Below are 12,175 nucleotides of genomic sequence, written 5' to 3'. Positions count from 1 at the left end.
TGTCTAGGATAGAATGAGGGGACAAGCGGGTGGCTGAGTGGAAGACTTTTCACTGTTCAACCTTTTATATTTTTAGAATTTTAAGCCATAAGCTTATATTATCAAGTCAAAAAGATGAATTAAATTTTAAAAATAAAATTATACCCTCTGAAAATCCTCAGAAAATAATTTTAAGATGGTAAAAACGTTATATACAAATATATTTCACTGCCAAATTAATATTACTAACAGGAGCTCATACCGTGACAGGCACCATTAGATTCTCTGATTTATAAGAAAAATATATTAATACAAATATCACACAGACAGGGAACAGGTCAAAAAATTATGAACAGACCAATGAAATGTTTGGCAACCATTAAAATAAAGTTTATAGAAAGTCTGTAACATATTGCTAAATTGTTATGTTAAAAAGCAGGCGGCCGGGCGCGGTGGTTCACGCCTGTAACCCCAGCACTTTGGGAGGCAGAGGCGGGTGGATCTCAGGGTCAGGAGATCGAGACCATCCCAGCTAACATGGTGAAACCCCGTCTCTACTAAAAATACAAAAAATTAGTTGGGCATGGTGGCGGGTGCCTGTAGTCCCAGCTACTCAGGAGGCTGAGGCCGGAAAATGGCGTGAACCTGGGAGGCGGAGCTTTCAGTGCGCCGAGATTGTGCCATTGTACTCTAGCTTGGGCAAGAGCAAGGCTTCGTCTCAAAAAAAATAAAAAAATAAAAAAATAAAAAAGCAGGCTATAGTACTCTATATAGTACTCTAATATAGTACAAGTCTAATTATTGTTAAAAGGGAAGAAAAAAAAGTTATGCAGAAAAGAAAGGCTAGAATAAATACACTAAGGTGACTATTTGCTGAAAACATGCAATTTTAATTTTTTTCGTTTTTCTAATTTTATCAATGTATTTAAATAAGCACACATTAAGCTGAAAAAAATAAGTCTTTACTTTTTAAAAATGGTTTTCACAGATTTGGCATCTCACACTAACAGGAAGGTTCAGTGGTGGGAAATTACCTGTATGTGACTTTGGTATTGTATAAACCAGAACTACATTTATGGTAAGATATAGATTTGAGATTCAATTCTGACATTACCTGTTTGACTTTAAGCAAATCAAACATCTTCTCTTTTTCCTTGATTCTAGGATGTGAATAGTAACTCCTATCTTCCTTGCAAGGGTGCTTTTAGTATTAGAGGTGCTTGTTTAAAGAGCTTAGCACAGCCTAAAGCTCCACCAAAAGTATCTTTTGATTTCTTTGCTTTTTTATGGCTTTTAACAGCCATTAAGCACTCCATCCCATCAGCATCCCCAAGACACTGTTCTCTTCTTCCTTTGGCAAGTGGCTAATTGTTAGTGGCATTGCCTGCTGGAACTTGAGATCTTAACATCTTCTACCCTCATCTTCCCTTAAGAGACCACATTTGGTGCTGTGCTCCTAGAACTGGAAACAAATATAGTCACATCCTCATCTACATGCTTATATTCTCCTCTATATTCCAGTACTCTCTACTGTCATATGCCTTCTCCTAATCATCTGCTGCCAACCCTAAACACACACAGAAGTCCCACAACATGAGGCTTTATTCTAATGTTAGGGAGGCTTTCTGTTTAATGGAAAAGTGAAACGTAGAGCTTAAAGTCAAATTAGACCTAGTAATAGAAAGTATCAAAATGTAAATGAAGATCTTGAGGGTATCCAGAAATATATCTCACGTCCACTCAAATCCCAATCAGTACATTTTTCTCTGATTAAATCTGAAATTTCTCAAAGACAAACCAGTCTTAGATTGTATTATCCTATTTAAACCTAGACATTAGAGTTTAAATAGACATCTGTAGATTAATCACAAAATCAAAGCCCAATTACAAAATGTTCTTAAGAAATAATACATTGAGAACCAAACAACAATGCTGATTTACTTGTCAGATTTTGATATTGTAAATAAACTTTTAGAATGGCTAATTAATGGCAGTTAACTGTCATGCAGAACTCATTTTATTCTCAGGACAACCCTAGGAAATATCCCCATTTTTCTATTGGGGGATGGGTAAACTGAGGCTCAGAAGGGATAAGGTTACACCCACTGAGCAGCAGATAAGGCATCAGACTCCAGACTAGGACACATTAGGACACATTTTTTGTTCAAAACACAAAATATTCATACTAGCTACAGATTGAGTCTTACATTCCTAGGAATCTAGGAGAAAAAAAGGTGCTTTCATACAAATCTTTCCATAGTCATTACATTCCAAATTTTACTCTCCAGCATGAAGCCTCTGATGTCGAAGAAGTGCTGAACTGTGCCTAAAGGATTTCCCACATCCAACACACTCATAAGGTTTTTCTCCAGTATGAATTCTGTAATGCTCACTAAGGTGTGCTTGTTTGCGGAAAGTTTTTTCACACTCACTACATTTATAAAGTTTCTCTCCGGTGTGAGTCCTTTCATGTTCAACAAGGGAAGAGTTCTGAGTGAAGGCTTTACCACATTCAATGCATGTGTAGGGTTTCTCTCCTGAATGAATTCTCTGATGCTGCATGAGACATGCACTCTGATTAAAGGCTTTCCCACATTTATTACACTTAAAAGGTTTATCTCCAGAATGACTTCTCTGATGACGAGTAAGGCATACGCTCTGACTGAAGGCTTTGCCACATTCTGTGCATTTATACGGTTTCTCTCCAGTATGAATTCGCTGGTGTTTAATAAGGGATGGGCTCTGACAAAAGGCTTTTCCACATTCATTGCATTTATAGGGTTTCTCTCCAGTATGAATTCTCAGATGCTGAACAAGAATTGCTTTTGTTTGAAAGGCTTTGTCACATTCATTACATTTAAAAGGTTTCTCTCCCGTATGGATTCTCAGATGTTGAGTAAGATTTGACTGTTTACGGAAACAACTTCCACATTCAGTGCACACATAGGGCTTCTCTCCTCTGTGAATCCTCTGGTGCTGGGTAAGAGATGATCTCTGAGTAAAGAACTTTCCACATTCACTACACTTTGAAGGTTTCTTCTGCATGTTAACTCTCCGATGTTTCATTTTGAGTGATATTTGGCTGGAATTCATGCTGCTTGTAACACCAAATTCATACTTACAAAATTTTTTTTTCCTCACAGATGATTATCATTAGAGTAATACTGTTCTAGGAAAGGTTACTGTGTGTGTGTGCTCACACACATCACACATGCATTGCTGTCCTCTCATTCATCCCTGCAGGATTCCCCTTCCTCTTCCTTGTTCAGCCTGTATTCTCAACTTCTCCAAAAGTGAACCCCTGATGATCAGCCTCTCTGAAGAGAGAGATTAAGTTGTGACAGGTATTAGGAATTCTATAAAATTCCGTATCACGATTGATTCTGAAACAATCAAATACTAAAAACTAACCCAGGTAATTTGGGATCATTCAGATTTGCATCCACAGTGATAAATAACTGGAAAATATGAAAGGAATAAGTATACTAGACTTGGACATATAAGTGTTAGGGAAACTTACTGTCCACTTAGTCTCTACTCCTCAAAAAACAGAGGAATAATAATTCCATTTTCTTAGGTTGCCTATAATCATGGCAGACTAGTGATACTCAAAGAGTTGCCCTTCTAAAACTTCAAATGTGATTCAGGCTGTAACTTTCACTAGGCCTATCTCACCAGTCCTTCCTTATTCAGTCACGTTTACAGGTGTCTCACTGGATCTCTTTCTCTCCACAACATTCACCATCTATAGTTCTCTCCTTAAGTCTAACTGGAAACCTACAGGTTTGAAAACTAGAGTCCTGCTTACTGGAAGAAAGTAAGATGTTGCTCTTTTGTTTCAGGAAAATTAGAGAAGTGGTCCTTAAAGAAGAAGGTTTAATTGGACAGTAACTTGACTACAGCATCTTGGTCCAGGTGCTGGCCCTCACCTTTGTAGCCAAAGAAATACTTCAGAATCTGAAGTATACTAATCAGATTTATAAGGGGAATGAGAGAGAAAATAAAGTCACTTTATTTATTTACAATAAAAATAAATAAAACTTTTGTGCTCAATATAGAGCTGGTTAACACATTCTCTGGACTTTAGAAAAACAGTATGTGAACCAAATCATTGTCATTAGAGCACTCTTTGGGAAACAAAGAACTGGAGAAAGAACAAAATATTTAATTGATCATAACTAAACGATCATCAAATTTTGAAACCCTGGTGCCCTAAATAAGCTACACGGAATTAAAGAATGAATATTCAGGTGCTGCACGTCAGAGCAACCTCTTCCCTAGTAGGTGCTGGAGACACACATTCTTTTTCTCTGAGGCCCATTTTTGTCTTAGTTTTCTAATCATGTAAATTACACAACTATATATCCTCACTTTAAAATATTTAGATAATATAGAAGTATATAAGATAGGCCAGGCATGGTGGCTCACACCTATCATCTCAACACTTTGAGAGGCTGAGGCAGGAGGATCACTTGAGGCCAGGAGTTTAAAAGCAGCCTGGGCAACATAGTGAGATACTGTCTCTACAAAAAATAAACAATTAGCTGAGTGTGGTCATGTGCACCTGTAGTCCCAGCTACTCAGTAGGCTGAGGTGGGAAAATTACTTGAGCCCAGGATGTTGAGGCTGGAGTATGCCATGATCACGCCACTGCACTCCAGCCTAGGACACAGAGCAAGACCCCGTCCCTAAAAATATTTTTGTTAGCAAAATAAACCTATTCCTTGATTATCAAGTTTGCAGTATTTTCTTTCATTCCTTTTTTCTTCATATTTTTCTACACACATATAGCACTTAATTCTCTTTACATAAATGAAACAGTTCTACAGGTTCTGCTCTGCAATTTGCTTTTATTTCCCACTAAAAAATGTGTCTTAGAGACCTCTTCATGTTGGTACATATGGATCTACTGGGGCTAAGAGTCAACTGATACATACTGGTATATCTGTACAAATTGTTCACGACTACCTGCTTGGGCAATGCCTGTACCATACTGTTTGTTAAATATGTCGACTACCTTACCTAAACCTATCTTTATCTGATGTATTAACTTACAGCATGGATATGCTATATACAAAAACAAACTCCAGTTGGTTTAAGCAACTAGATGTAAAACCAAAACTCTAAGCACATTTTTAATTCCTTTACGCATATTTTTCCAAAATAAAAAGGTTTTTATCTTATCATACAAAGAATGCATACTCATTCTATTAAATGGTCAGCTACTCCAAAGAGGAAATCACTTGAAACCCAACCACAGAAAATAGAGTTAGTATGTTGATGGACTTTCTTTTTTTTTTTTTTTTTTTTTTTGAGACGGAGTCTCGCTCTGTCGCCCAGGCTGGAGTGCAGTGGCGCGATCTCGGCTCACTGCAAGCTCCGCCTCCCGGGTTCACGCCATTCTCCTGCCTCAGCCTCCCGAGTAGCTGGGACTACAGGCGCCCACAACCGCGCCCAGCTAATTTTTTGTATTTTTAGTAGAGACGGGGTTTCACCGTGGTCTCGATCTCCTGACCTTGTGATCCGCCCGCCTCGGCCTCCCAAAGTGCTGGGATTACAGGCGTGAGCCACCGCGCCCGGCCGATGGACTTTCTTCTAGGTATCTCTTGATGCATATAAACACAGATACATACATAAGTGTTCATGTATTATGCATACATATTAAACTAGGCCAAATTCTTCAGGACACAGTCATATTCTCTTCACAGAGTTCCCATAACCTAAGAATACAATTTACCCAGAATTATTTTACTGAGTTTGACAGACACCCAGGCTCCAAGTTGCCTTTTGATAGCCAGTGACAGTATCAGCTGCAGTAACTTAAGCACTTGTTCTAAACACGGCCAGAAACCCATTCCATATTCTCTGAGGAAACACCTAATCACATTTGCAATGGGTCTTCCAATAATTTACTACCCATATTCCTAGATCCAACCACTACATCATTAAGGCATCATACTTAGCAGTTCAGTAAGTAGTTTAAAGATGTGCTACCAGATGACTGTAGAGTCTTCAGTTCAGGTACTCTGATAAGAACTTAGTGCACTCTAACCAATTATTCCATAGCCTTTTTCACAGTGGGCCACTCTCACTGATTTGAGTAATATGGTACCCATTTCTGCGTGGTTCTGCATTTTCAGTCTCCTGGGTCCACATATAGTGGACGTTGGTGGGTCCCATCACTTCTGATGGCAGTCTCACAACCACCACCATCTAGTTAGAATTAACTTACCAAGAGACAGGTTGTTAGGCACACAAGCAATACTGGCTTTTCTCCTGGGGATTCTTCTTGAGGAAAGGCAGGAATTTGAGGCACTGAGGGAGGAAAAAGAGCCACCCATAAATTGCCAGCCGACTTTTCTACATATTCTGGATTCGGGGTAACTCAAGAACATCCCATCTCTAACCAAATGACCATTTTAAGTTTAAATGAAAGAATATCGTTATTATCCTAGAGGAGTATCTCCAACGACAAAAATTAGTGAGTGGGTACACTTCAGAGCGATGTGGCAATGCACAAAGAGGGCAGGTTGTTCTAAGGACTAAGCATCTGGGGGTAAAAATTTCTTTATAGGAGATCAGGTTGGAGCCCAATGGCTCCCCTAAGCCTACTGGAAAAGCCATTTATTCCAAAAGTCAAAGGCTGCAGGGCTACAACAGAGGGCAGGACCAGTAATAGACTCAGTCAAGAGGTGTGGATTCTAGTCTCAGTTCTGCCACAAATTTGTTCAGTGACCTAACGCAGGTCACTCAGTCTCATCCATTTCTTATTTGTTAAATGAAAGTGAAAAGCTAGATAATATTTAAAGCTTCTTCTAATATCAACATTCTATGATGCTTTGATTCTATATAGATGGGAAAAGAGCAAAAACCTAAAATCAAGCCCTTCCAGTCCATCTTTGATTGAGTCTGTTTATTCATTTATTTGAAAAGTACTAAAGGAGCTAGCAGTGAGGTGAGTGGGTCTTGTTAAGAACAGGTTGAATGAAGGGGTGGCCTACCCTTCCACAACTGTGGGTGTTTCTCGTTAGGTGGAACGAGACTTGAGAAAAGAAATGAGACACAGAGACAAAGTATAGAGAAAGAAAAAGTGGGCCCAGGGGACCGGCGCTCAGCATACAGAGGACCCACGCTGGCACCCGTCTCTGAGTTCCCTTAGTATTTATTGATAATTAATCTTTACCATCTTAAAGAAAAGGAAGTGGCAGGATAATAGGATCATTGCAGGGAGAAAGTCAGCAGTAAGACATATGAATAAAGATCTCTGTGACATGAATAAGTTTAAGGAAAAGTGCTGTGCCTTGATATGCATATGCAAACATGTCCATAAACCTTTTTACTGCATAAAGAGCAGCATTGCGCTAGCAAGTCCCGCCTTTTGCCCTAAGGCGGTTTTCTCCTCTCTCAGTAAACTGAACATACAATTGGGTTTTATACCGAGATGTTCCATTGCCCAGAGACAGGCAGGAGACAGATGCTTTTCTCTGTCTCAACTGCCAACAACCGCCAAGAGGCCTTCTTTCCTCTTGTACTAGTCCTCCTCAGCACAGACCCTTCACGGGTGTCAGGCTGGGGACGATCAGGTCTTTCCCTTCCCATGAGGCCATATTTCAGACTATCACATGGGGAGACACGTTGGACAATACCTAGCTTTCCTAGACAGAGGTCCCTGCGACCTTTGGCAGTGTGCGTGTCCCTGGGTACTTGAGATTAAGAGAATGGTGATGACTTTTAACCAGCAAGCTGCCTTCACTTGTTTAACAAAGCACACCCTGCACAACCCAAAATTCTTTAAACCTTGAGTTGCCATAGCACATGTCTCTGGCAAGGACAAGGTTGGGGGTAGGGTCACAGATTAACAGCATCTCAAATACAGAACAAAAGGGAGTCTCTTATGTCTACTTCTTTCTATATAGACACAGTAACAGTCTGATCTTTCTTTTCCCCACACTGAATCAACAGCAGGGAAACTTCCTGTCAGTTATCCTCCAATTAGAATTGGGGGAATTTCTCGAAAATAACAAGAGGACTGCCTTTTTGTGAGGAGTATCTGCTGTAAGATGTCAAGGACCCTTCATAAGGGAAAGGTTTCAAGAACCCCTCCTAATGTAAAGAACACTGTATTCAAAGGCAGGAACCTGGTTTCCTGTCTAATACATGCCAATCTACTAGCATCTCTTAACTGACACTGAACAAACTGTTTAATTATTTTCAAACTTCTCTTTTTTCCCCCCATTTGGTCAAATAAGCCAGCAATTATTTTCAAGCTTGCAGTCAACCTTTAATATTTAGCTCAAATGTGAACCTCCACACCTCTTCCATGTGGGAAATTTTTCTTGACTTTTCCAAGGCACTTCTTCGTCTACATTCTCAAAGAATTTTACAAGTTTCCACTGCAGGACTTTCTAGTCTGATTACACTCTGTCTTCCTCCACCAAACTTACAAGTATGGCATGGGCTCTGGGGCTAGGACTTTTGAACAAGTTACTTAACCTTTCTTTGCTCCAGTTTTTTCAATTGTTAAATGGAGACGATAACAATAACCACTCTATAGGGTTGTGGTCATGAATAAGTGGGTTACTACATGGCAACTACCTAGAAGAATGCCAGCTGGTAAGCATTCAATAAATAGTGCCTGCCGTTAAAATATTGAGTCTGTATGTCTTCATACAGTACCTATTTTGTTGCTATTAGAGAAGAATAAATAATGAAGGGAAGTGGATAATTATTGCATATACTTATTTCAACCCGCACAACTTTGGAAATCGGCAAGGCAAGAAACAGTATTTACTTCTGGAAATCAGAAAACTGAAGTGTCCAGAAGTTCACTAACTTGCTCAAGTATGTACAAATCGAACGCATGTTCCCCGACTCCCAGCCTAGGGCTCTCGAACAGCCTCTCCTCCCTTCATGGCAAGTTTGCGCTAGGCCTCGGGCCTCCGCTCCAAAGGCCCTCCAGGAAGGAAGACGCCCTGCCTCCCAAGGGAGGCGCTGGAATCGACCCGCAGCAGCCCGGCACAGCGGAAACTGCTCACCATGCACTTCCCGCGGCGCTCCCCTCACGAACCTTGCGACAGGTGCCTGGGTCTGCTCTGTGGAAAGGAGTAATTCCCCGACGCGCCCCGCCGGCGTGACGTCAGCAGTCCGCGCCTCGGCCAATAACCACGGCCGTCTCCTCTCTAGGAAGGCGGGAGCGGCTTCCTCTCTGTGGTTCCTCCCCCCGACGCAGCTACGGGTTTCGGGTTTCGGTGCTGTGCGGGATAAGCAACCTGCAGAAACAACCTGCGAGCCCACCTGACGTGCGTCTTCCAGTACAGGGAAACGGAATGGAAGTCAGAAGGGTCGACCACAAGGAGCTCTTACTGTGCATCACTTCATCCTGCAAGTCCGCCACATTTAACTTCCTATGTTACTGTCCTTTGGGGATTATCAAGGCTTTTCACAAAACTGGCTTCCACCTTCTTCACACACATCCTAATCTGGAAGAAAATTGACCTCCTCACAGAAACCCCTGACACCTTACTGACCCAGGATCTTTGTTCAGGTGGCCAAAAAAAAAAAAAAAAAAAAAAAAAAAGCTGTACAGGCTAGGCGCGGTGGCTCACGCTTGTAATCCCAGCACTTTGGGAGGCCGAGGCGGGCGAATCACCTGAAGTCAGGAGTTCGAGACCAGCGTGCCCAACATGGAGAAACCCCGTCTCTACTAAAAATACAAAAATCAGCCAGGTGTGATGGTGGGCGCCTGTAATCCCAGCCACTCCGGAGGCTGAGACGCAAGAATCACTTGAACCTGGGAGCGGGAGGTTGCAGTGAGCCGAGATCGAGCCACTGCACTCCAGCCTGGGTGACAGAGTGAGACTGTCTCAGAAAAAAAAAAAAAAGCACTGCTTTGGGCTCAAATCCCTGATTCTCAGTGTATGAACTTTGCAATTTTACCTCTCTGTGCCTGCTTCCTCACTTATCAGGTATAATAATGGTACCATAGGGTTGTTGTGAGGATTAAATGATGTTAATACGTGTGAATTACTAACATCTAGTATTTTTTAAATCTTCAGTAAATGTTAGAACTATTATCTGCTTCTCAAATCCCAGCTCCAGTGCTATTGTTCTGCCTTGGCTTCAGTGACCTTTTAGGGCCTCAAGACAGCACACTCATCCCTTTCTACAAAACTTCAGATCTTGCTGGCCCTAACCAGGAAATATTTGCACACATGGGCTCATCTTGACAGGTAAAGTCTAGAGATAAAGGCATGAGTGGAGAGTACCTTATTCACTTCCAAGCATTCCTATTGATCTGCAAGCTCAGGACAACGGGGCTGCGTGCATACTATCATATCCCTAGTGTGCAGCATATAGTAAAGAACACTTGCTGAGTAAATTAATGAGATGCAGCAGAGAAATTATCCATTCCAGGCCAGGGGTGGTGGCTCATGCCTGTAATCCCAGCACTTTGGGAGGCCATGGAGGATGGATCACGAGGTCAAGAGTTTTGAGACCAGCCTGACCAACATGGCAAAACCCCGTCTCTACTAAAAATACACAAAATAGCCGGGTGTGGTGGTGCGCCCCTGTAATCCCAGCTACTCAGGAGGGTGAGGTAGGAGAATCGCTTGAACCTGGGAGGTGGAGATGCAGTGAGCCGAGATCATGCCACTGCACTCCAGCCTGGGTGACAGAGCCAGACTCCACCTTAAAAAAAAAAAAAATTGGCCGGGTGCAGTGGCTCACGCCTGTAATCCCAGCACTTTGGGAGGCCGAGGCGGATGGATCACGAGGTCAGGAGATCAGGACCATCCTGGCTAACATGGTGAAACCCCATTTCTACTAAAAAAATACAAAAAAAAAAAAAAATTGCCGGACGTGGTGGTGGGCGCCTGTAGTCCCAGCAACTCTGGAGGCTGAGGCAGGAGAATGGTGTCAACTCAGGAGGGGGAGCTTGCAGTGAGCCGAGATAGTGCCACTGCACTCCAGCCTGGGCTACAGAGTGAGACTCCGTCTCAAAAAAAAAAAAAAAAATTATCCATTCCAATCTTCAGATTGGCAGTTTTCCCAAAATGGAGTCCCTATTGAACACAAATCAGGAATGGTGGTGCCACAGACTGGGGCCATCACTATCTTTGGCTAAAAAGTGACCCTTTGTAAAATTGTCAGTTGACATGCCATGTAACAATAATGTTAAGTTTCTCTTTCCAGGTGTCACATTCTCAGCACTTTTTTGGAATCAGCAAGTTCTTCCCTCCAGCCCTAACATCTCACAGGCCAGAGAGCCCAGGTCTAATTATTCATTCCCCAAACATCAGGCTTCAAAGAATCTCCAAATCAGCAGGCTCTAGTGTGTGGAGGACATTAAGTCTGGAGTGAGGTACCCTAGGTAGAGCAGGTTACTAGAAACCGTAATCTGGAGTTTAATAGCAGTTTGGGCTGAGCTTCTTTCAATGAGGTGTAAAATAGATGGTAGGGATGCACACCAAAAACATTCCATAACACTAAAATAACCTTAGCCCTCATGTGGTCAGTGGATAAAAGAAATGAAACTAATGCCACATACGGTCAAGATTAGGTTTCTGCCTTATGTAGAAAAAGTAGGGGCCAAAAGGTATAATCAACTTACTTGTCACCCTCACACTCAGGAAAGTCTGAGATTCTGAGAACAAAAACCCTCTCAATCTTATACAAGTGAGCTCCTCACATCCTCAGGATAAGGAAAAGACTGGAGCACTAAGTGGTCAATTCTAGGCTGGATGCAGTGGCTCAGGCCTGTAAGGGAGTCCAAGACAGGAGGATCACCTGAGAGCAGGAGTTTGAGATGAGCCTGGGTAACATAGCAAGAACCTGTCTGCACCAAAAAATAAAATAAAATAAACTTTTTTTTGAGACAGGCTCTTGCTCTATCACCCAGGCTGGAGTGCAGTGGCATGATCTTGGCTCACTGCAACCTCCGCCTCCCGGGTTCAAGCGATTCTCCTGCCTCACCCTCTTGAGTAGCTGGGATTACAGGCATGCGCCACCATGCCTGGCTAATTTTTGTATTTTTAGTAGAGACGGGGTTTCACCATGTTGGTCAGGCTGGTCTCAAACTCCTGACCGTGTGATCCGCCTGCCTTTGCCTCCCAAAGTGCTGTGATTACAGGCATGAGCCACCGCACCCGGCCATAAAATAAACTTTTTAAAAATTAGGCAGGCATGGTAGCTCACA

The 12,175-nt window shown here is 42.1% G+C and overlaps 1 protein-coding gene across 2 annotated transcripts; it reads right to left on the bottom strand.

Annotated features, from left to right (window-relative positions):
- Positions 1-848: 848 nt before the first annotated feature.
- ZNF501 (zinc finger protein 501) lies at positions 849-9,114 on the bottom strand. 2 transcript variants are annotated; one of them, XM_015131081.3, is made up of 3 exons: positions 9,047-9,090; positions 6,212-6,294; positions 849-3,296 (listed from the first exon to the last, which is right to left on the bottom strand). In XM_015131081.3, the coding sequence occupies exon 3, from the start codon at positions 3,070-3,072 to the stop codon at positions 2,257-2,259; it is 816 nt and encodes a 271-aa protein (XP_014986567.3). In that variant the 5' UTR covers positions 3,073-3,296; positions 6,212-6,294; positions 9,047-9,090; the 3' UTR covers positions 849-2,256.
- Positions 9,115-12,175: the final 3,061 nt, after the last annotated feature.

This window comes from Macaca mulatta, chromosome 2 (assembly GCF_049350105.2).
Source record: "Macaca mulatta isolate MMU2019108-1 chromosome 2, T2T-MMU8v2.0, whole genome shotgun sequence".
In the NCBI taxonomy this organism is placed as follows: domain Eukaryota; kingdom Metazoa; phylum Chordata; class Mammalia; order Primates; family Cercopithecidae; genus Macaca; species Macaca mulatta.
This window is presented reverse-complemented; position numbering and strand designations above follow the sequence as displayed.

Bases quoted from the DNA above. Each gene is read 5' to 3' on its own strand.
- ZNF501 (XM_015131081.3), bottom strand. From the start codon at position 3,072: ATGAATTCCAGCCAAATATCACTCAAAATGAAACATCGGAGAGTTAAC.